General features: G+C 43.9%; 2 protein-coding genes and 1 long non-coding RNA gene across 4 annotated transcripts in view; 1 reads left to right on the forward strand and 2 right to left on the reverse strand.

Annotated features, from left to right (window-relative positions):
• The window catches only part of POLR2B (RNA polymerase II subunit B), a 46,654-nt gene extending 44,561 nt beyond the window's left edge, over window positions 1–2,093 (reverse strand). The window contains exons 1-3 of one of the 2 annotated variants that reach the window (XM_082728601.1): window positions 1,986–2,093; window positions 1,647–1,711; window positions 1,362–1,547 (exon numbers count right to left, since the gene is read on the reverse strand). In XM_082728601.1, coding sequence (XP_082584727.1) covers window positions 1,362–1,380 — 19 coding nt within the window. In that variant the 5' untranslated portion in view covers window positions 1,381–1,547; window positions 1,647–1,711; window positions 1,986–2,093. Of the gene's footprint in view, window positions 1–1,361; window positions 1,548–1,646; window positions 1,712–1,880; window positions 1,948–1,985 lie in introns of those variants that run through there. The other variant, XM_082728602.1, reaches the window with a different exon arrangement.
• Window positions 2,094–2,135: 42 nt separating this feature from the next.
• On the forward strand, window positions 2,136–14,232 carry NOA1 (nitric oxide associated 1). Its single transcript, XM_082728615.1, has 7 exons — window positions 2,136–3,284; window positions 5,093–5,257; window positions 5,921–6,126; window positions 9,159–9,290; window positions 10,285–10,401; window positions 13,269–13,389; window positions 13,912–14,232. Exons 1-7 carry the CDS (start codon window positions 2,141–2,143, stop codon window positions 14,109–14,111), a joined length of 2,085 nt encoding a protein of 694 aa, XP_082584741.1. The 5' UTR covers window positions 2,136–2,140; the 3' UTR covers window positions 14,112–14,232.
• A 2,616-nt stretch (window positions 14,233–16,848) lies between these two features.
• Window positions 16,849–17,250, reverse strand: LOC309863792. Its single transcript, XR_014311262.1, has 2 exons — window positions 17,181–17,250; window positions 16,849–16,932 (listed from the first exon to the last, which is right to left on the reverse strand). It is a non-coding gene; the product is annotated as an uncharacterized lncRNA (long non-coding RNA).
• Window positions 17,251–25,032: the final 7,782 nt, after the last annotated feature.

Consider the following 25,032-nt stretch of genomic DNA (forward strand, 5'->3'; position numbering starts at 1 on the left):
CATCGGGCTCTCTGCTCAGCAGGGAGCCTGCTTCCTCCTCTCTCTCTGCCTGCCTCTCTGCCTACTTGTGATCTCTGTCAAATAAATAAATAAAAATTTAAAAAAAAAAAGATAATTTCTAACAACACTATTTGAACCAGAAAAAGATCGGATATAACCCAAATACCCGTCAACAAAACACTACTTAAGGAACATTCGTACAAACTAGGTAGTGTGAAAAAAAATGAGGTGCTCAGGAAAATCTCCTAAAAATAATACACACACACACACACACATATCCAGAAAAGGGTGTTACCTTTTTTTTTTTTTTTAAAAAAGGGTGGAATACAGAATCCCATTTATATTTGCTTGAATATGCATAAAGCATTCCGGAATGAGAACCTACTGTGGAGGGGCTCACCCTACACAGATGGTGGACAAGAACAAAAGCTTACACTTTAACCTTTTTATATTTATTACCTTGAGAGCCATAAGACTATGCTACCGACTCAAAAAGTTAAGCTAAAAAAAAAACTTTTAACTTTTTTTCTGAGATAGGAATTAAGAAACCTAGTGATGCTAATAGGTTTTCAGACTCAAGACAAGAGAAAGAGAAGTTTAAACAGCAGAGTTTATGCTTTTGCTTCTTTTTCTCCATGCAGTGGCTTGCGAATAAGGAGAAACGGGAGAGGTGGCCACAAGACTGGGAGTCAGAAAAAAAGTGGTTTGAAATAGTAGCTGTGGAGTATGGAAGACCGAGCATTAAAAACACGTAATGAAAATAGACTCGACTAAGAATTCTACATGTGAAAAGAAAAAATAAAGACATACTGGCCCTACTCCATAGGATACAGAACACCTGAAAACTCTTCCATCTGTGGGAAGACGAAATTTAAAGGTCATCCTCTAAGACAATTTACTTAGACATACGACAGCATGAAGGAGCGCCCCGACATACACACTATACTCTTTCCAAAGCCTAGCATAATGCTCGGCACAGGCTGACACTCAACAATTCAACTATTCGAAATACATTCACTCTGGCTTCGGGGGAAATCAAGAAAGGAGCCCTTTGCTTCAAAGTCAAAACAGCGCAAACTGTCTTACTGCTCCGCACGCCATTTCAATCCGGGAAGGCGATGTCCGACTTAGCCAGGAGCCGAACGAGGAGAGAACAAGAATCACCCGCGCAGGGGCGTTAATGCGGTTCCCTGCACCCTCCATCTCTCACAATCCCAGCTTCGTTCCCCTGGGGAATGTTGGGGGTACGACTGGGAACACTGGAGCCGCGAGTAAGGGGGAGGCCGCGAACCCTCCATTGGGTCAGCTTCCCCTCTTTTCCCTCCTTAGGTCGTCGCAGAGTGTTCTGAGGGGTTACCTACCCTCGTCCGCGTCATACATATTGGCAAACGGTTCCCAAGTTCCTAACTCCTGGAATCAGAGAAAATCGCGCAGCAACCGACAGCACCCGCAGCGTGAGGCGAGTAATTTCCGTCTCCGGCGTTCCCAGAATGCTCTGCTTCTCAGGCCAATGGCCGCCCACAGAGCAGCCAACGAAAGATCTGCGCCTGCGCAAGTGGGAGGGTACGGTTTGTGAGGGTTAGAATTGCGCACGCGCAAATCGTAAACCCCCGCCTCCAGTGGCTGATTGGGAGAACGGTTCCTACCGTGACGGTCGGATCCCGCCAATTAAATTTTTTGTTTTTCAATACTGTTGCACAAATAGTGACACCTGAAAAAAAAAATAAAGATTTATTAATAAGGGGTTTTGAGGCCGTGAATATGAGGCATTTTTTTTTGCACTTCCCAGACCAAAAACATGAAGCTTTCAAATAATGTGATTCACTAAAAGCACGTTGTGCCAGCGGTGACGCGCTGAAGAAGCCTGAAAGGACACAAACCCTCACTACCCTCTCCAGCCCACCCAGCTGAGCCTAATCGCGGACGCTTTTGACGTAGCTTTGAACGGGTTCTCCGGCCTCAGATCCTTCATCGCGAGAACTCACGGAAGGAGCAGCGAAAGGAGACGTCGAAGTGCGCTTTCCGACAAATGACAGCCCACCCGTAGTCCCGGGCTGAAGTCAGGTTTTAAGGCGCATCTCGAACCCCAGTGCGCCTGCGCGCACGTGGCTCCGCCCCTTTGCCCGGGGTCCCGTTCCCCATGCTGCCTGCACGGTTCACCCGCCTGGTGCTGTGGCCCTTCCTGCGGGGATCCGCTCCCACCGTAGCGCACCATGTCCCTCGGGAGCCCCTTCTCCAGAGATGTGCGGCCGCCTCCTCCTCCCCGCACCCATCGGGCCTGGGACATAGGCTTTCCAGTGGCTCAACGGCGACTGGGGGTTACGAAGGGAGGACTGACACGGAGGAGCATTTTCTGTTCCCCGAGTACGTCCCAGAGCCCGAGCCCGCGCCGAACCTCGAAGAACAGCTGCGAGAGCTGCAGCGGCGGCAGGAGGAAGAGGAGCGACAGAAGCAGCAGCGGCGGGACGAGCGGCAGCAGCAAAAGGTAGCCGGCAGTCGGGTACACCCGGTCGTGGGACACCCGGACCCGACCGTGCGGCCCAGCGGCCTGAACTGCTCGGGCTGCGGAGCGGAGCTGCACTGCCAGGACCCCGGCGTGCCCGGCTACCTGCCCAGCGAGAAGTTCCTCAGCGCGGCGGCGCAGACCGACGGCGGACTGGCGCGAACTGTGTGTCAGCGCTGCTGGCTGCTGGTGCACCACCGGCGCGCCCTGCGCGTGCAGATGAGCCGCGAGCAGTATCTGGAGCTGGTGAGCGCGGCGCTCCGACGCCCGGGGCCCGCCCTGGTACTCTACATGGTGGACCTGCTCGATCTGCCCGACGTCCTGCTGCCCGACCTGCCCGCGCTGGTGGGCCCCAGGCAGCTAATCGTGCTGGGGAACAAGGTGGATCTGCTGCCCCAGGACGCGCCGGGCTACCTGCAGCGGCTGCGGGAGCGACTGTGGGACGACTGTACCCGCGCGGGGCTCCTGCGGTCCTGTGGCCACCGAGGGCCCCAGCACTCCGGCGAGGACCGGCAGCAAGACTGGACGGAGAATTCGAATACTTCCACCAGGCCCCGCACGGTGCTCAGGGATGTGCGGCTCATTAGCGCCAAGACTGGCTATGGCGTGGAAGAACTGATCACAGCGCTTCAGCGCTCCTGGCGTTACCGCGGCGACGTGTACTTGGTTGGCGCCACCAACGCTGGCAAGTCCACTCTGTTTAACACGCTCCTAGAATCCGATTACTGCATCGCCAAGGGCGCTGAAGCTATCGACAGAGCCACCATCTCCCCTTGGCCTGGTGAGTCTTGGGAGGCCCGCCCCCTTTTCTGAGATGCTGAAAGTCTTGTTGCAGCCCAGGTACCTAGTATATCCTTTCTTTTTAAAGATTTTATTTATTTATTTATTTGACAGAGATCACAAGTAGGCAGAGAGGCAGGCAGAGAGAGAGGAGGAGGAAGCAGGCTCCCTGCTGAGCAGAGAGCCCAATGTGGGACTCGATCCTAGAATACTGAGATCATGACCTGAGCCGAAGGCAGCGGCTTAACCCACTGAGCCACCCAGGCCCCCCTAGTATATCCTTTTTTAATGTCCACCAGGGACTATCTGGAGCCTTCCATTTAAAAAACTCTCCCTGGGGCGCCTGGGTGGCTCAGTCCTTAAGCCTCTGCCTTCCTATCAAAGCATGATCCCAGGGTGGTGGAATGGAGCCCCGCAGCAGGCTCCATGCTCAGCCAGTAAACCTGATTCTCCCTCTCCAGCTTTCCCTGCTTGTGTTCCCTCTCTCGCTTCCTTTCTCTCTCTGTCAAATATATAAATAAAATCTTTAAAAAAAAAAAAAAAATTCTCGCTCTACCTTAGTCACTCCTCTCTTTTGTGTCAGTCTACTGCTTGGAAATTTAGTATATGTTAGTCATTTACTCAAGGGAATATTCATGGAGCACTTCTATGTTCCAGTCACTGTTCTTTAGGTGCTGTAGATGAACCAGGGAACAGAGCAAGAATTCCTGCTCTCTTTGGAGGTTTTCCTGGTAGCTTTACTTCTTTGTTTCTCTGGAAAGTCTCTCTTTTTACTTTTTTTCTTTCTTTCCTTCTTTTACTTCCTAAACTTCCACCCACTCAGTCTTACTCTTCATATCTTAATTTAATTCATGAGATCAGTATGCTATACACACTTCACACTTGAATAATTCACTAATGCTGTATTATTTGATATAATTAATAATTCACTAATGCTATATGATTTATATGATTTGAGGGAAAAAATGTCAGCTTTGTGGGGTTTTTTTTTAAGATTTTATTTATTTATTTGGGAGAGAGATGGAGAGCGCAGGAGAAGGGAGGAGGTCAGAGGGAGAAGCAGATTCCCCGTGAAGCTGGGAGCCCGATGTGGGTCTCTATCCCAGGACTCCGGGATCATGCATGACTTGAGCCGAAGGCAGTTGCCCAACCAAGTGAGCCACCCAAGCGCCTGGGTTTGTTTGTCCTTTTTTAAGATTTTATTTATTTATTTGTGAGAGAGCACAAACAGGGGAGCTGCAGGTAGAGGGAGAAGCAGGCTCCCTGCTGAACAAGGAACCCGATGCAGGGCTCCATCCCAGGATGCTGGGATCATGACTGGAGTTGAAGGCAGACGCTTAACTGACTGAGCTACCCAGGCTTCCCTCAACTTTGTGGTTTAAGAAACTTTTATAATTGCAAAATGGGTCCCTCTGTGACCCTGTTGGTATTTAACAGTTGGCAAAACTGCCTCATTTGTTCCTGTAAAACCAGTGTTTAACTTGAATAAGCTGTTCTTCTCTGTCCAGGATTTTGGCTAAATTACACACAGAAGTGCTTTTATCCTGGATAGTAATGCAGTGAAAATGGAAAGAAAGCAGGTCTGCAGATTGGGGATTCAAACCCAGGTTGAGCCCTTGGGCCTGTCTCTGAGCCCATTTCCTCATCTGTAAAATAAGAATGATCTTGTAGACGGTTGTCATGAAGGTTAAATGAAGTAAACTGCAGTACACAGGTCAGTGTAGCTCCTCAAAAATGTTAGTTTTCCTCTTCTTATTCCCTCTTCTTGGACAGTGTTTATAAGAACATATTTATTCTTTGGCATTTCAGGTACCACATTAAACCTTCTGAAGTTCCCTATTTGCAACCCAACACCTTACAGGATGTTTGAAAGACAAAAAAGGCTTGAAAAAACTGCAGCTGAGGCTGAAGAAGATCTTAGTCAGCAAGAACAACATCAACTTAATCACCTGAAAAAGCATGGTTATGTAGTAGGTAAGCATCTTCTATAGGAGAACTCTTGTTGGGGCTATGCTAAAATTTTTTGTTGAACAACCTGAAATACAGCTGCCTAGGGCTAGCCAGTTTTTGTGGGGAGAGACTACTCTCCTTGTTCTGGAACAAAGAGGCCCTTGAGAGGCAAGGCTACTGTTTGGAAACCCAGAGTTCTTTGTGCTAAGAAAACTGAAACAGTAGGTACTTGGAGAAATCCAGGAGGGGAAACCTGCAACAAATGCCCAACCGGCCATTGTCCGCAGTGGAAGCATTTTCGCTGGGAAACAGCACCCTCTCCTTGCAAACCAGCACAAGTTGTGGACTCCATGTTGCAGCTTTAAATCAGATTATTATCCCTCTTCCCTTGGTATCTTTTTTCAACCTTCTTTCACTAAAAACAGTTTGATTACCAGCACTTCCCCTCACCAGCACTCCCCGGCCCCTGCCCAGTGTACACAGCTAGCGACATATTTGACCATTGCAAAAGTCTGACCTCCACTGCCTTTGAAAACGAGCAAAGGTATCCTTGTAGTCTTGCTTCCCTACACCATAGTTAGTCTTACTTAGACTTATTTTTGATGCAAGCGAGGAGAATAAGTATTACCTGTCTGGAATCAAAAGCTTCAAAGGAGTGACTAATAGCTTAAATATAACTTGTTCTAGGAAGAGTTAGAAGAACATTCTTGTATTCAGAAGAACGGAAAGAGGAAGCCACCTTTGAGTTTGATGCTGATGCACTTGCCTTTGACATGGAAAATGAACCTGTTGTGGTTCCAGATAAATCCACCAAACGAGTAGAATTGACCCCGCAAGATGTGAAAGATGCCCACTGGTTTCATGACACCCCTGGAATTATAAAAGAAAATTGTGTATGTATTTGATGTCTTTTGGAACTATGAACTTTCAGTTGCACGAGTGCCGTCTTCATGGGCAGAACCCAGGAAAGGCATATCCTTTCACTTTAGACTCCGTTCTGGTTTCATTCGTAGAAGCAGTTTAGGGTGATCTGTGTGTCGTCAAGATCTGTATTCCATTTGGTAGGCTCCACTGCTCACAATCTCTTTGTGTTATTGTGGTGGTTACTTCATTAGGGAGACATTTATAAAATCCTAGATTTTGAGGTTAGAAGAAACGTAACTATCGCTGTAGTTCAGCCCACCCATTCAGTGCTTGAATTCCCTCTAAACCTATCCATCCAGCTTAAACTGAAATAAGGAGGGCCTCAACCATCCCCTGAAGCAGTGTTTCCTCCTCTCCCACGGTATCCCATTTGGCCTTTGACCTGCTCTTTGTGTAGAGCTGAACAGTCTCCCTGTAACTTGTACCCTTTGTTCCTCCAAATGGTCCCATATGAAATGAAAATAATGCCTCTGCTAGACTTGGAACTACTTTAAAGTGCCATGTCCTGTCTCTACCCCACTCTATTCTGTTCGCCCAACAAATACTGAACATTTACTGTGCTGACATAATCCAGATGATTTCTCTGTTGCTTGCAACTGTTCTGAGAGATAGGCTTTTCATGAACTCAGGCCTCTTTTCAGACTATCTTCTAATTTGTTTCTGTCTTTAAAATATGACTAAAGGGTGCCTGCGTGGCTCAGTAGGTTAAGCATCTGTCTTCGGCTCTGGTCATGATCCCAGGACCCTGGGACAGAGCCCCAAATCAGGTTCCCTGCTCAGTGGGGAGAATGCTTCTTTCTCTCCCTTTGTACCTCCCCCCTGCTTGTGCACGTGCTCTCTCTCTTTCTCCCCCTCTCCCTCCCTCCCAAATACATAAAATCTTTTAAGAAATATATGACACTGGGGCACCTGGGTGGCTCAGTCGTTAAGCAGCTGCCTTAGGCTCAGGTCATCCCAGGGTTCTAGGATTGAGTCCTGCATCTGGCTCCCTGCTCAGAGAGAAGTCTGCTTCTCCCTCACCCACTCCCGCTGCTGTTTCCTTTCTCGCTGTGTCTCTGTCAAATAAATAAATAAAATCTTTTAAAAAATATATACATATGACACTAAGAACTAAAGTTACTAAAGAACTAAAGTATAAAATACCCTCAGATGAGCACAACTTAGAATAAGATTAACTCCACCTGTCTTGCCCTTAACACGTCTTTTTACTCCAGTTACAATCTCCTGGGCAACTTTCTTTTATCTCATTAAATTAAGCCCATATCCTACACACTCATTAAATCTCACAACTTTTTATTCATTTGCAGTTTTGATTATCATCCAAGTTACAGCTTTATTGAAGAATGCATCCAGGATACAGCCTTACAACAGATCCATTAATCAGTTTCTTTTAATCTGGTTACTGACACTAGTTCCTATTCTACCTAATTATGTCTGTATATGCCTATGAAACCACAGTGGTGTCTTAGCTTCTTTTCATTCTCTGCCCTGTCTGGATCACTTAGTTTCATTCTCAGAATTATGCTCTATTTAGTCCCCCATGTGTTAGATTCATGTACATCTTTTAACTTTTTTGCGCTCCTAGAATAATTGCTTATGTCCTGTCTCTTTCTTAGAAGTCTATAGCTTCAGGGTGCCTGGGTGACTCAGTGGGTTGGGCCTCTGTCTTCAGCTCAGGTTGTGATCTCCGGATCCTGAGATTGAGCCACGCATTGGGCTCTCTGCTCAGCGGGGATCCTGCTTCCCCCTCTCTCTCTGCCTGCCTCTCTCCCTGCTTGTGAGCTCTCTGTCAAATAAATAAATAAAATGTTAAAAAAAAAAAAAAAAGAATCAAGTTCATAAAAGTTTTTTATCCACTTTTTTACCTTTTCTAATATTTCTCTTTTTTAAAAATGTTTTGTGTTTTTTTAATTTTTTTTTTTTTTTTTTTTTTTTAATTTGAGAGAGGGAAGAGAGCATAGACAGGGGGAGCTGCAGAGGGAGAGGGGGAAGCAGACTCCCCACTGAGCAGAGAGTCTGATGCAGGACTCCATCCCAGGACCCCAGGATCATGACCTTAGCCAAAAGCAGATGCTCAACTGACTGAATGACCCAGGTGCCCTAAAAAAATACTTTAAAAAAAAAAACACTTTAAGTAAAAATACTTTAAGTAACCTCTACACCCAGTGTGCGGCTCAAACTGAGAACCATGAGATCAAGAGTCACATGCTCTACCAACCGAGCCCCCAATGCCCCCATAATATTTTTTTTAATCAGATTTTTATTCCTTAAATCCTACCAGAATCTTGTGTTTGCTGGCTTTCCTTTTCTGTTTTCTCTAGTCTTTAGGAACTCTTCATCCTTAGAAGCCAGAGGATTCATAACTTTGTCATTTTTTGCTAAGCATTTGAGGGAAATAAGAAAACTGAAGACCAGACTTAAGAAAAGGCTTCTTCAAAGCTCTCTAACTGCTCCTAGAATGAGGGGACCATTTTGCATTTAATGCATGCATACTTGCCACTGGGACAGAAGGTAGCATATTGCCTTACCTTTAACTGAGAGCTACTGGTCCCTAGAAGCCTTGATGGAGAGAGAGAACAAATGTGCTGTTTTGGGATTAACACATCAGTGTTTTCAGTTCACATCAATTTTGACATATGAGGGATGCTACTGACATATAAAGTCTCACACTCGCATATAAGTTCTTTTACTCAGTATTAAGTTGTGAAGCAAGAGTAGAGCCATCCTTGGGGTGCCTGGGTGGCTCAGAGAGTTAAGCCTCTGCCCTCAGCTCGGGTCATGGTCTTAGGGTCCTGGGATCGAGCCTCGAATCAGGCTCTCTGCTCAGCAGGGAGCCTGCTTCCCCCTCACTCTCTGCCTGCCTCTCTGCCTCTTTGTGATCTCTCTCTCTCTGTCAAATAAATAAAATCTTAAAAAAAGAGTAGAGCCATCCATATCTCCAATAAAAGTAAGTCTCAAAAAAAAAAGTAATTCTCTAAAAAATCTGCCCTCTGCTTTACAGATTTTAAACCTTCTAACAGAAAAAGAAGTAAATACTGTTTTGCCGACACATTCCATTGTTCCACGAACTTTTGTGCTTAAACCAGGAATGGTTCTATTTTTGGGTGCCATAGGCCGCATAGATTTTCTGCAGGTAAGGAAAGTCTGTACTGTTAAAAAATGACCTACGTTTACTTTAAGGATGCAGATGTATGAACAGGATTGGCAAATTGTTGATAACTAGCTCATGAATAAAAAGAATGTTGATACTTTTTTGTTTGCTTGTTTGAAAATACCCATAATAAAAATTTGGGAAAAAGAAATGGATAGGAAAACAAGTAGTAGGTCTCTAAAACTAGATCTTCATTAGGATGTTGAAAAATACATTCAGGGTTAGCGTGCGTTAAATAAATCCCACACTTTTTTAAGTTTTTATTTTGAAGTAATCTCTGCACCCAGTGTGGAGCTTGAACTCAAAACTCCTGATCTAGTCACGCATTCCACTGCCTGAGCCACACTTCTTTATATCCCAAGATATGTATGCAATTATGTATGTGCTTTTCTGTTTGATATTCTTTTATATAGCATCATTCCAGGATCTTAGAGGATTTATAGAATTGCTCCCTGTTTTCCCAAAGTGAGAAGAAAAAGGGAATGAAACATGGATGTATCCAGCAATGGTAAATGTAACTCATAGGCCATTGCTATAGTATATTTCTTGGGTTTTGTGTTTTTTCATAATTTGTTGGCAGTTTAGCCTTGCACACTTAAAACCCTTAAAATCTTTATTAAAGCCCAAAGAATGTTAAACCTCACTTTACACTGGCACAATTAAAGCATTTCCTTTTAACTTATATTTCCATGTATGTACCTTTTTCTTTTTTTTTTTTTTTAAGTAGGCTTCACGCCCTGCGTGGAGCCCAACATGGGACTTGAACTCACGACCCTGAGATCAAGAATCAGCCGCTTTAACTGAGCCACACAGGCACCCCTCCTTATGTATTTCCTGTATTTATATTTATTTAAATCTCCATTTAACTTATAAAGGGAGCTTGATTGGGAGGGGTGGAAATTAATTGTAATTTGTAGTGTGTTGGTTTTGCAAGTTTTTCATTCTGTAAAATAACTTATTTTCTTCCTTTCTTAAGGGAAATCAGTCGGCTTGGTTTACAGTTGTGGCTTCCAACCTCCTCCCTGTGCATATTACTTCCTTGGACAGGGCAGATACAGTGTATCAGAAGCATGCCGGTCATACATTACTCAAGGTGAGGCAACACACTTTGAAAATTACAGTTAGGTTAACCTACACTGTGAAGCCCCACAGTCCTGCTAAGAAAGCCTTTGTTGGACATACCATTTTTGTTACATGATCAGCTAGCTCTCTCCTCACCTGTTCTGCTTGAGGATTTTGGCTACAAAGTCAAGTGGGCCCTATAAGAAAAGGGATGTTGTTTGGACTGATCCTAGAATAGCTACAGGCTTGTGTTCTCTCTAAACTACACTGGCCAATACTGTAACCATGAGTGGCTATTTCAGTTTAAATAAAATTTTAAAAACAAATAAATAAATAAATAATAAATAAAATTTAGAATTTAGTTCTTCAGTTGCACTAGCCACTTTCCAGCTGCCCAGCTGTCACATCAATGCAGAAAGTTGTATTGGTTTAATGCTGAGTGAAGAGAAGATATACATTTCTCACAACTGGGGCATTCCTGGCATCCAGTGGACGGAACCAGGAATAATGGTGAACATCCCTGCAGTGCCCAAGACAGACCCTCACAACAAAGAATTATCTGGTCCAGAATGTCCATAGGCCACGGTTGAGAAGTCCTGGGCGGAGTGGAAAAGCTCTCCCCCCAGGTTCTTAATCCCAGACACTTAACAGATTATCCAGCTTTTTACTCCTGCTCTGCCAGTTCCCTTCTTCCCCTTGTAAGTATGCTACAGTTTCTCTCATCTTTAAAAAACAAAACAAAACTCTGTCCTGCTTATCCCTTCTTTTACAGCCAATACCGCGCATGCACCTCATGTCCCAACCTCTGCAGTCCCATCTGGTCCGTACTGTATCACTGAAATAGTTCTTACTAAGTTCACCAAATACTGCGTGAAAACTGTTTTGAACTTAGTAAGGCGTTACATACACACAGTTAATGTGCAGTGTCTGTTGTATAATGTTGAAGATCACCAGCGCCAGACTGGGTTCAAATACCCTGTTCCACCACCCCACAAAGCTGGGTGACTCTGTGTCGTACCTATGCCACAAGGTTGTGGTGAGGACTGAGTTGCAAGGCACTGCTCTAAGCGCTCTGTAAGTGTCTGTGATGACGGAACACATCTACAGAAATACCAGGTGCGTCCCGCAGAGGTGATTTAGTATTAATTAATGCTTATGTAGCCAAATATAAGCCAAAACCCAAAATACACACCTGCCCTTCAAACAGGCTAAAGATAAACCTCACGTGAGAAGTAAATGCTTCTTTCTTTCTGTATTTCCTAAGAAAGCCGGACTGAGATGAAAACTCCATTGTTTTCTCCCCCAGAGTCAATATTGCAGAGTCTTCTCGGAATTGCAGGGTGGGTGAGCACAGAAAGGCCATCAGCAATATAGGACCTGTTGGTTTTTCTACACTTAAAAGCCTTTTGTTGTCCTGTTAAATTTGCTCACTTTTTAGGCAAAACAGTAATACACGAGTTGAAATACAGCTGGAGACTTAGAGGAAAGAAAACCACCTTAGTTTGTGTAATATGGCTCTCATAAAAATGAACTCTGTAGTTCTCTACCCCCATGCATCTGTGTAGTTTTCTGAGTGGACATCAGGTAGATTCCAAAGCAGCTGTCTCAGCCTTCTCTCCCACTGTAACGGAAATCTGTTTTGGGGGCTGCTCTGAGACTCATTCCTGCCTCCTGGTTTTCTTACCTCCCAAACCAAAGTCAGCCCTGCCTCCTCATTGTCACCCAGCCTCCCAATCCAAGCTGTAGTCTGACTTCATGAGACTGTTTTTGAGATCTGGAAGTATTGTCTTAGCTTCCAGCTTTTATTGCCCTCGCACCTCCAACCCAAATATACCTCCACAGCCACTAAAGCAGTGGTTTCAACCAAGGCTGACTTCCACCCCCAGAGGACCTCTGACAATGACTGGAGACATGTCTGTTTTTCACAACTTGGTGGATGTTGAGTAGATGCCAGGGATGCTGCTAAAAATTGTACAATGCACAGGACAGCCTTCCCACTGCCCAACCAAGAAGAACTCAGCCTAAGTGGTTGATAGTGCCAACGTTAAGACACCCTGCACTACAGAGATCATTCAAAAATGCAAAGCAGGCCACAGTATTTTTTTATTCCTATCTCTATTTTTCCTGCTCATAATGCCTTGGTAGTTCCACATCACTGAAAAATCTAAACTCACACTCATCCACAGACAACATCCCCTGCACAGTTCAGCTACAGTTCCCTGAACTCACCATCCTTTTTCCTTTTCCTGTGTCTGTACATGATGCAAACCCAGAATACCATTCCAGTAACTCCAACCTATGTCTCCAAATACTGCCCAGATACTGCTTGTTCATTAATGTTTTCCTCAACCAAAACGTGTTCATTACTTCTTCCACCACATCCATCGTGCTTAATAGACGCTTCCCATCACATTCCTTACCTCGTAATTTGTTTGCATGTTACCTCCACCTTCTAACTCCCTTTTGTAACATTTGTGTCTTGTGTCCCCAGTGTTAAACACAGAGAGATCTGTTAGTAAATAATCATCCAGTTACTTCTCATGCATGGACCCATCTGTAAGCAGAAGCTGAACCTTACCTGTTACACCATGCCCTTCACTTGTAAGGAGGGGGGGATTAATCTTTGAGGCCGGCCAGGCCTATGAGAACTAAGGTATTTCAAAGGATGTTACCTTAATTGCCAAACACTAGTTTGTAAAGCTTTCTGAAGGGCTGTACAGATAGTGTAAACTAAGAAAACAAGATGCCGCTGTCAGGAAGTCATCAGTAGACACTCACCTGCGGCTCTTGGCACTGGTATCTTCAGGCTTCATCTCCTCACAGAGCTCCCATGCTTTCCATTTGAACAGGAAGTGATTTGGGGTTTTCAGTAGCTGAGAATATTTATTTCGATGGCAGGTTCCAATGGGTGGAGAAGAACGAATGGCAGAATTTCCTCCTCTTGTTGGTGAAGACATTACATTAAAAGAAGGACTTGGGGAATCTAAAGCAGTGGCGGACATCAAATTTTCTTCTGCAGGTAATTTTACACCAGGCACTTTTAAAAAGTGAACAAAGTCAGGGCACCTGAGTGGCTCAGTGGGTTAAAGCCCCTGGCTTCGGCTCAGGTCATGATCCTGGGGTCCTGGGATCGAGCCCCGCGTTGGGCTCTCTGCTCGGCAGGAAGCCTGCTTCCCTTCCTCTCTCTCTCTGCCTGCCTCTCTGCCTACTTTTGATCTCTGTCTGTCAAATAAATAAATAAAATCTTTAAAAAAAAAAGTAAGCAAAGTCCCCTTACTGACTTCTGGTGTATTTTTATAGAAATGTTCATTTAATGGACACAGACTGAGAATTTTAGGAAATACATACTAGTTTATTCATTAAATGCAACCTACTATAAAAATAAATCTGTACCTTTTCACAAATGAATGCTTTCTTATAAAATAGAGCAAAAGAGGGGCACCTGGGTGGCTCTCAATCATTACGCATCTGAACTTGAGCTTGGTGTTTTGAATAAGATGGTTGCTAACACTATTGTGTGTTCTGTCGCTTACCCGCATAGGCTGGGTTGCAGTAACAGCTCAACTGAAGGACAGACTGCATCTCAGAGGCTACACCCCTCAAGGAACGGTTCTGACAGTCCGGCCCCCTCTCTTGCCGCATATCGTTAACATCAAAGGAGAGCGCCTCAGGAGAAGCGTGGCCTATAAAACCAAGAAGCCTCCTTCCCTTGTGTACAATCTGCAGAAGAAGAAAAAATAGATAGTTGATATTGATCTTGTTCACACTGAATTTTAACTATACTAGACATAACTACATGTGTTGAATTGTATTAAATATAACTATAATAAAGCTCTCTTTGCTCCCACCCTTTTTAAAACCACCCAGGACTGGGCCTGTTTGTAATGTACTGGATTTGTAAAAATAAGTTATTTTTTTGTAAGGTATGTATATGTATGTATTTGAGACCCAAAGTACCTAAAAAGAAGTTCAGCTATGTTCAGTTTTCTCACACTATTTATTTATTAAGACCAGTTGTTAGGGGCACCTCGGTGGCTCAGTGGGTTAAAGCCTCTGCCTTCTGCTCAGGTCATGATCTCAGGGTCCTGGGATTGAGCCCCACATCGGGCTCTCTGCTCAGCAGCGAGCCTGCCTTCCCCTCTCTCACTCTGCCTACCTCTCTGCCTACTTGTGATCTCTCTCTGTCAAATAAATAAATAAAATCTTTGGCGTGCCTGGGTGGCTCAGTGGGTTGAAGCCTCTGCCTTCGGCTCGGGTCATGATCTCAGGGTCCTGGGATCGAGCCCCGCATCAGGCTCTCTGCTCCACAGGGAGCCTGCTTCCTCCTCTCTCTCTGCCTGCCTCTCTGCCTACTTGTGATCTCTGCCTGTCAAATAAATAAAATCTTTTTAAAAATAAATAAATAAATAAATAAATGAATGAATAAAATCTTTAAAAAAAAAAAAAAACAGTTGTTGGGCCGCCTGGCTGGCTCAGTCAGAAAAGCTACAGCTCTTGACCTCAGAGTCATGAGTGTGAGCCCCACATTGCGGATAGAGATTACAAATAAATAAATTAATTTAAAAAAAAGATGAAAACACCAGATGTCATTTCTTGCAGCCTAACTGAGAGCAACACAACAGTTGGCATATGAAAAAATGGCAAAAAATTAATTTGTTCAAAATATATTGGTTTAAGGAAGATGGAAATGAGTAGGTGCCTCTGCACCATACAGTCATCCAAGTCTTCCAACTTCTGGAACACTCCGTGGCTTCGTCTCTAGGTCTAAGGTGGTTACTCAGGTTGTCTTCCCTTCCCTGCAAGTGGCAAGATAGAAAGTGAGTAAAGAACACAGTTTGCCTATTTCAAAGAAGGGGGAAAGGTTGGAAATCGCACACATTTTGTATCGTGCATTGGTCAAGTCATGGTCACACCCACCCACAAGAGAGCTGAAAGATCCTGGGGAAATGGAGACCATGTGGGGGTTTTATTACCTAAGGGAGAATGAACAATGGGGAGTCAAGTAGATACTCACCTTACAAAATCCTACCTGAGAATATTAAGACTCAGGTTATGTCTTTTTGGCATCCAGTCTATTCTGCAATTATCAGAGCACTTGTAACCCTTTATCGACAGCTGCCTGTATATACTGTAGAACATTACATCAGTCAGAAGTCTACTTTCATTCCAAGCTGAGTAAGTAGCACTGTAGCTGTATACAGTGACCAACTAGCAAGTCAAGTCCCAGATCCCAATGCTGAGATAAACGCTGGTGGGATTAGCCAGCCTGAAATGCAGTCAGGTCCATGCACTTCCTGTAGACTAAGGTTTGCCGTAAAATTAGTAGACATACCTATGTTCTCAGTCCTAACAGTATCCCCCAGCCTGCATCTCACTAACACAGCTTAGAATGAACGGTTAGCATTTTAAGATGCAACTTGCAAAAACTAGATCTCGCTTTCATCACATTTCAAAGTATATACTATTGGCATCTTGGGGAAGGGAGTTCTTTTATGTGTGAAACTGCATTTCAATATGCCAGCATCCCTCATCCCCAGATAGTAAATGCCCATAGCAGATCCCCCTGCCCCATTAGTCACTGTGACAAACAAAAACTACCTCTCAGGCACCTGGGTGGCTCAGTGGATTAAAGGTCTACCTCTGGCTCAGGTCATAATCCCAGGGTCCTGGGATCCAGCCCCACATCAGGCTCCCTGCTCAGCAGAGAGCCTGCTTCTCCCTCTCCCTCTAACTGCAGCTCTGCTTACTTGTGCGCTCTCTCTCTCTCTCTCTCTCTCTCTCTGTTTCTCTGTCAAACAAATAAATAAAATCTCTTAAAAAATAAAATAATAGATTAAAATTAAATAAATAAATAAATAAAAATCTTTAAAAAAAAAAAAAGTACCTCTCCCATGTCCAAGCCTACCCTCTAGAGGGCGGTAGCCTCCCAAATTGAGAAAATCAATTTCTAGTTGTTTTTATTTTGGAAAAAATGAAATACCATTAATTTTATAAGTTAAAAATCTGGCATTTGTACGGAAATATAGAACTTAAGAACTGATGCTGCTGGGATGCCTGGGTGGCTCAGTTGGTTAAGCTGCTGCCTTCACTCAGGTTATGGATCCCAGGGTCCTGGGATCGAGTCCTACATTGGGCTCCTTGCTTGGCAGGGAGCCTGCTTCTCTTGCTGCCTCTGCCTGCCTCTCTGCCTGCTTGTGTGTACTCTCTCTCTCTCTCTCTTGCAAATAAATAAAATCTTAAAAAAAAAAACAAAAACAACCAGGAACTGATACTGCTGTCATTACACCAATAATTTCTGAATATTTTAGAAAGCAAAACATTCCTCTTTATTGTCTCTAGGCTTATAGGCCTCTTGACTAACAAAGATCCGGTTTTTCAATGTTCTTTACTCAGACTCTCAGATCTCTTTGAGCTCTATAATTCAACGGTTTTGTTTTGTAAAGCTTGATTGAAGCAGGCGTTCTAGGGTACCTTGCTAGACGTTTCAAACAGTACAGTTTATTAGGCAAGTTTGGTTTCCCTGTTTGTATTAGTTAATGTCTTCTGGTCTTCATTTTCTCACCTATAAGGAGGGAAAGACATTATATTTTCTCAGTCCTTGTATAATTCTCAGCAAAAACAGGCAGGAAAGCCAGGAAAGAGTGGTTCCAATACCACTGACAAAAAAGATGCCCTGTGCCCAGAGAGTCAAGGACTTCAGCTAGGATCTGCGTTAATTAACTCCCCATTCTGCCAACCTAATACAGCCCTGGATCACTGCTGGTAGATTCAATGGCTCCACAGTGGATTTAACTTTAAGAAAGTTCTTACTGTGCTGGTTTCCAAGCTTTAGTCAGCGTAATGATACTTCTTAATCCAGTAGTCTAAGTATGAAGAGCTCCCTTGAATCAGTAAGCATTTCCATGATGGCAGCACACAGGAATCGTAGGAGAAATTAATGGCAGAGTGTCAAGACAGCCCACTCACTTTTCCACAGAACAGAGATGGTTTCAAGTGGCTAGAAAACAATTAAGCAAGTTTATACTAGATCATTTACAAGTTCTGCAGCTTTGTGGCATTCCGCATATCACCTCTTTTGCATTCAGGACACTAAAGGAAGTAAAATGCCTGCCATGAAGGTTTTTGACTTTTGTGTAACAGTAAACTCAAAAGTTGTTTTTATTTTAAGTTATACCTTATCTCTCCTTTTCCCCTCCTTGAAACAGCAGCATCTTCTTCCAAGTTCCTGAAACAAAGTTTAACACATTTTGTATTTTTAATCACCATAAATGGCCATCAGAACTTTACTGGGTCGTTCCCCAGAGTCTGAATTTGTTTATGTTACTCCCATGCTCACTTCCCATGACAACCAAGGCGAAGTCGAGCACAGATGCAATCCTGTGTGCTTGTGCTTCAGACACTTCTTACAAAATGGAGATCAAGGCCAGTTTCCTGCCGGTGACTAACTGGGAGCTCCCGCTGTGCCAGCGCGCGCTGGGGGTGGGGGGGGGGTGGCGGTGGAGGAAGGGGGAGCGGGCAGGGCTGCTATTGCTTCACTGAGTAGGCACCGAGTGCTCAAGCCGGGGCGAGCTGTTTCGTAGACAGCCTCTGATCATTTATCCTGGCTTCCCTCCCACTTGGCTCTGTCTTGTGGAGCAATAGAATCATTTCCATTCTTTCTCAGACTGTTCCATTTTCTCTTGGCTGCTTTCCTCCTCCCAGGGGGATTGTTTTCTCAACTGTCAAAGAGTAATGCTCAAACATTAAAAACAAGACCTCACACTCATGTGAATTGAGTAGAGAGCACCTCTGTCTGCTCCTAATGTTCTCTGCGTCATGTTGTCTGCCCCATTAATGTCCTGTAGTGATAGGGGAGCGGTTCCAGATTCATATTTTAACACCATGCAGGAACGATGCCTCATTTCCCCCTTCATGTCAAAGAGCATTGCTGTTCTCTCATTTTGTACAAGAGGTTCTTGATCTGAATATTCCCAAGTCTGTCTAAAGCATCCTTAAAATATCCATGGCTTGGAACCCCAGGTTCCTGTTTTTCAAAAGCTTCCTTTTCTCTCCCAGATAATTCTCTATTTACCTTGTAGAAGAAATCCTACCTACTGGAAGAATTTCTTTGGTCTTAATATTCTCTCAGGTAGATGCAACAGATATGATGCTTGGTCGTAGATATCATCAGTACTTCTAGCCAGTAGCTGTGGTAAATCTGAAAAGCCAGACCACCCACACACACACACACACACACACACACACACACACACAAAGTAGACATGCATTGGAGAACACATCATCAGGAGATCTGGGAAGTGAACGACTGCCAAGATCCTTTCTGTCTTTTCCCTGGAAAATAGCAGGTATTCAATGCATAATTGAATGAATTAGAAAATGAGGGGGTTTTCTCATTTGATTGCTTGGGTTTTGCCTTCCCTGGAAAATAGAAACAGAGCAGACTTAAATTTGCTTAGTAGAGGGGCACCTGGGTAGCTCAGTTGGCTAAGCATCTGACTCTTGATTTTGGCTCAGGTCATGATCTCAGGGTTGTAAGATTGAGCACCCAATTGGGCTTGGCACTGGGTGGGTGTGGAGACTACTTAGGGTTCTCACTCTCTCTCTGCCCCTACCCTCACAGGGCACACATGCAGGCACGCATGTGCAATTTCTTTTTTAAAAAATTAATTTTTTGCTTAGTAACATTTGCATTCTTCTAGGGTTTCTTCCTTTCCTGCATAAGGGCATCACATCGTGGTAGTTGTATTTTAGACTATTCATGGTTGCTATGATCACATGCTAGCCCACACATCTTTTTATTCCTTTACATTATAATAATATTGGCTATCTTTTACATAGTACATACAATGATCTAGGCATTGTTTTTAAGTGCTTTACATATATTAGCTGAATCCCTACAGCAAACTCCACACAGGAGATACTATTATTACCTGCATTTACAGATGGGGAAACTAAGGCACAAGTAACTTGCCCAGAGTCACACAACTAATGAACAATGAAGCTGTGATTCCAACAAACCCAAGCTGTCTAGGTTCAGCACCCCTGTGGCTTTGATTATACAGGGAAACACATTTTTCTCTTTCATTGTACAGTTCTAAGTATTTTGATATGGTATGTTTGTGTAACAACCACCATAATCAGGTTACAGAACAGTCCCATCTGACAAGCACCCAGGTTTCTAACCACTACAAAATACTCTCTGTATATGGGAACACATCACAAGTCTAAAGGAAAGAACTTTTCAACCTCAGGGCAGAAACATGTTATCTCAGAAAGGTCACTTTGAAGACCTCAAAGGCAATGACACAATCTCCACGGAAACTCTGTAATTGCCACGTAATTTTTTCTGGCTCCCTTTGAATCCTACTATGCACAATGGTACTGTGAGAAGAGTATTTCTCAGGACTAGGGCAGAGTGTGTGTGTGATGTGCTGTCTTACTTCAGCAGTGCTGAGCAAACATCAAGTGTCCCAGTGTGATTTCCTTGCTCTCTTACCATCTCAGAGAGCTTTAAATCAACTGCGCTTTCCTGACTGGCTGGGAATCTTTTCACAGTGCTAGTTGAGCTTTGCCAAGTACCACGGACAGATCACAGCATGCGTGGAGATCCTGACCCACAGTTCTGATTAAGAAAATAGTAAATTACACAGGAAATCTGGAATGCAAACATCCAAAGAATTATACCACTAAACTACCAAAGAAAAGAAACGGATTTTTAGTCCTGACTCTATGAGTGACATAGAATTAGAACTGTATTAGAATAGAAGAACCCTATTCACAAATCAAATGGCTTCAAATACCAAATTGATTTGGTCCTGAACTTAAACGGACTCGCATTTTCTACTTGCATAGCACTCCTTGTGTTCCTCATTTTTACATCATACTTTCACTAAAAGGGAATCCTGATTGCCTAACTGAAGACTTTCTATTATCTCCAGTTTTTCTCAGCATCTAACATCAGGCTTAAAAAAAAGTTGGGTTTTTTTTCCTGTCTTTGACTTTAAACTCCATGATAACTCAACAGGAAGAAAAAATAGAGAAAGGGGATGACTTTTCTCTAAAAGCCAGATAAAAGATGTATTTTGCTGAAACACTAGCTAAAGAAAATGTCTTTTTCACAGAACAAATAAAGCTATTATGTAAAACTAATTCAAATTAGCTAAGCTTATTCTGAGAAATGTGAAAATTTTTAGCATGGGAACTTGGATGATACTCTTCAACAAGGGAAAACTATGCCTAATAGTCCCATTTACCCACTAACTCCCCCAATAGGCATGGGTTAAGTCACTTCTAGGTAGTTGCTCATTTGTTAATTGGAAATGCTTTTTTCTTTCTTTCTTTTTTTTAATTTATTTATGTGAGAGAGTGAGAGAGAGAGAGTGATCAGGAGCGGCGGGGGGGGGGGCGCAAAGGGAGAAACAGACTCCCCACTGAGCAGGGAGCCCTGTGTGGGACTCCATCCCAGGACCCTGGGATCACAACCAGAGCCAAAAGTATATGCTTAACCAACTGATCCACCCAGGTGCCCCAGAAATGCTTTTTTATTAACTGCATTGAGAGCATTATTAGATTTGTATCCTTATCTATCGCTGGATAACAAACTAAGTGACAAACCAACACTAAGTGACTTTACACGAGCATTTATGCTCCCATTCCTTAGTTCAGCAGTTTAATCTAGGCTCAGCTCAGTGACTCTCCTGCTCTGTAGGGACATGCACTTGCACAGCTCACTCTCCATCAGGAGCTCCAGCTGGGATGCTCGTCAGTGCTAGGAAACCTGGGCCTTTTTTCCAGCGGGTCACTCTTTCTACTGGGTCTCACCCTCAAGCTTATTTACAAGGTGACAATGTTCAGAAAGAGCATGAGATAAGAGACAAGTTCTCCAGGAGCGGAAGCTCAGAAGCCATATGTCACTCTCCTGCAGTCTATTGGTGAAAGCGAGTCACAATGGCAGCCCAGATGCAAGCTGATTGGAAGGGCTACAAAGAATCTGTGCACCAGATTTTATCCACAAGTATCTAGCATGTTGAACACCTGGAGGAAAATGCAGTGTAACATTCTATCTACTCTAACAACCTTATGAGGAGAATCCACTGTAAATCTACAAAATAAGAAATTTGGGGCTAGTTTAAATTTACTGCTGTATGTACCTGTATGTCAGCTGCCTATAGCTATGTGACTGAGGAAAGGAGGGAGGAAAAGGCTATGGAATACTGATGCCGTCATAAACCTTTTAGGACTATTGGGTTTTTTAAAGATTTTGGGGGGGGTGGGTGGCTCAGTGGGTTAAAGCCTCTGCCTTCGGCTCCAGTCATGATCCAAAGGGACTGAGCCCTGCTCAGCCTCTGCTCAGGAGGGAGCCTGCTTCCCTCCCCACCACCCTACCCACCTGCCTCTCTACCTACTTGTGATCTCTGTCAAATAAATAAATAAAATCTTTTAAAAATCTTTAAAAAAACGAGATTTAAAAAAAAAAATTTTTTTTTTTAAGATTTTACTTGTCAGAGTACAAGCAGGGGGAGGGGTAGAGGGAGAAGCAGGCTCCCAGATGAGCAAGAGGCCCATTGCCAGACTCCATTCCAGCATTCCTGGATCATGACCCAAGCAGAAGGCTTCACCGACTGAGCCACCTAGGCATCCTCCCCCCTTTTTTTAAGATTTGAGAGAGAGAGAGTGAAAGACCACAAGCAGGGGTAACGGCAGAGGGAGAGGGAGAAGCAGGCTTCCCCACTAAGCAGGGAGCCCGACACAGGACTCCATCCCAGGACCCCATCCCAGGACCCCAACATCACAACTCAAGCTGAAGGCAGATGCTCAATCTACTGAGCCACCCAGGTGCTCCAGGAATATTGTTTTTAACTGTGCCTGTATTACTTTTGTAAACTTTCTTTTTAAAAAGTTCATTTATTTATTTGACAGAGATCACAAGTAGGCAGGGAGGCAGGCAGATGGGGGTGGGGGAAGCAGGTTCCCCGCTGAGCACAGAGCCCCATGCGATGCGGGGGTGGGGGGGTGGGGGGGGCCTCAACGGGACTCAGACCTGAGCCGAAGGACAAGGCTTTAACACACTGAGCCACTCAGGCACCCTCCTTTTGTAAACCTTAAGTGAAAAAAAAAATCAGTTCCGATTCAAATCTAGCCTATCTCCACCCCCACGGAGCACTTAAGAGTTGTAAAATACTATCTCAGTAAGTCAGCTATTCACAAAGTCTCTATGGTGGGGAAGGTAATGAGAACACAGAAATGAAGGACCTTTGTATCTCGAAACAGTGTCTTACTGCTCTCCAAGAAGGAAAAAGCGAGGTTTGAGGCAGAATGCAAGCTGAAGTCCTGAGGCCCCAGAAATAATTCTTTCCCTGATTCCACAACCGGGGTGAGGGGTGGAGTGACATGAGGTTGGAACCCCTCTTTGACTTCTGGCCACCTACCAACACTTCTTGGTCTCTGTCTCTCTCGGCTCTTTCCAGTCCTGTGGGAGGACACTGGGTCCTGGCTTAGGCTGGAGCTAGAGACGGGTCGGGAGGAGTGGGAAGCGGAAGTAATCACACAGGCCGTCGCACTCGCTCCTAAAGCCAGCCTTTCGTGTTTTACTAGAACTGTATACTGGGATATCTAGAAATTTGACAAAGTATTAGTTTACGGTCTATCCCACTAGAGACGTCCTGCACAGCAACCCCCCCCCCCCAACCCCTCGGGGGCCTGTGAGGTAGTGTTACTGCCGGGGACAAGATGAAGAGTGTCAAGTAACTGCTGCCTGGTCAACAATAAATGAAACACGGCAAGATGGCACAAACAGCAGCTTACATTGTTTTAAAAAACACTTGGGTGTCCAGCAGGCACCAAGTGTATGGGGGGAAACCCAGGGCAGGGACATCGGTCGCTCCCCTTCCTTCCCTCTGTGTCGAGTGGAGAGCCTACTACCGTAGGTCTCCGCCACTGCCAGTCAGTTCTGGGAGACTGGAAGATATGCACACACTGCCAAGTATCTGCAACTTGGTATTCTAATCCATGGATCGGACTAGGACAAATACCAAGACCTGTAATACAGCAGGCTCCCAGGGCCCAAGAACCAAGGGCATTTTCAAATAAATTCAGCTCTCAACTTTAAACTATGACCTATTCTTGTGCTTTCAAACTGCTACCCGACAGAGGTACCTGGGTGGCTCAGTGGGTTTCGGCTCAGGTCATGATCTCGGGGTCATGGGACCAAACGCACACTGGGCTCTACGCTCAGCTTGGGAGTGAAGTTCTTTCCCTTTCCCTCTCCCTCCCCCTCTGCTCCTTCCCCAGCTCATGCTCATTCTCATCTGTAAAGTATACATATGGCTACCCACATGATAGTGGCTTATCTAAAAATGCCAGTTTGTGCCATCTTAGAACTAGGCTTAAGGATTAGGGCACAAAATGCTTTTATCCTAGTTTACTTTTGTTTCAAAGAGGTGGATTAATCTACTGATGGTAAGCTTCTCATACGGTGTTTGGTAGATACAAACTGATTATTAGTTATGATAGAAGGAAGCCTATTTAAAGAGTATCCTTTTATCATGTTAATAGGGCACTGTAAATTGAGAACATTCCGATTAGGCGGATATCCTTTTGATCACTCCTAATTTTTTTTCCTTTTTATATATTTTTTTCCCTTTTTATAACATCCATTTCCCCACATATTCTTTACTTAACCAAAAAGACACCGTGACACAGACCTGCCACTTCCTACTGTGAGATCAAGCAATGTACTTGTCTGTAGGATGCAATGTGGGAGAAACAACCTACTTATTAGTGATGCTGGGGGGTGGGGGTTCGGTTAATGTGATGTGCTTAGAACTGTGCTTGTACTTATACTTATACTTAGTACTTATACTCCTAGAGGCTAATACAGGATCTCCAAGCACTGCAGTTTCCCAATGACTAATGAGTTTTCTCACATGGGTTATGATTAAGTCCCACCTACTCTTACATGAAATCAGCCATTTTCTCTCTCTCCAATGCTTCCTTTAATGGAATTTCATACTTCTGTGCACAGGGAACAGAACATCTCATCAGAAAAATCATTCTTTTATGCCAAGAAGATTCCCATGGGGCTCCTCACATGGTCAAATAGATGTGGCCCAGCTAGTTATATCTTATGTTCAAATTACAATTCCTTAATATGCCATTATATGGATAATATATTCATACCAGTAATAACAGCTGAGTGTGAGGTGCTATTACCTACCTCCATCTATGCTGAACATTCAATGCTGGGATTATTATTCATCATTCTGTTATTTTAAGCAACACTAAATTAAACATTCCAAATACATACATCTTCTGTGTAAAAAAAAAAAAAAAGCTTTAACATAAAAAATGCACGACTTGATTACCTAGAAAACCTGAAAGTTCTATCTTAAGAACACAAGCATAAACTAACACGATTTGTAAGACTAAAAGAAATAATGGGTCCTCTGAACCTTACTTCATACGGTTTCCACTCTCAGAATACTTGTAGGTTGTCAACCAATTTTGGCAGTAAGATGTCATAAAAATAGGCATTGAAGAGATTCAACTATGACACATTTACCCTCTGGAATATTATGCAATAGTTACAAAGAATGAGGAAGTTCCTAGCTACTGACAAAGATCCCCAAATTCTGCAAACATCAATAATCCCATTTGTCAAAAG

This window comes from Mustela nivalis (assembly GCF_964662115.1).
Source record: "Mustela nivalis genome assembly, chromosome: 4".
In the NCBI taxonomy this organism is placed as follows: domain Eukaryota; kingdom Metazoa; phylum Chordata; class Mammalia; order Carnivora; family Mustelidae; genus Mustela; species Mustela nivalis.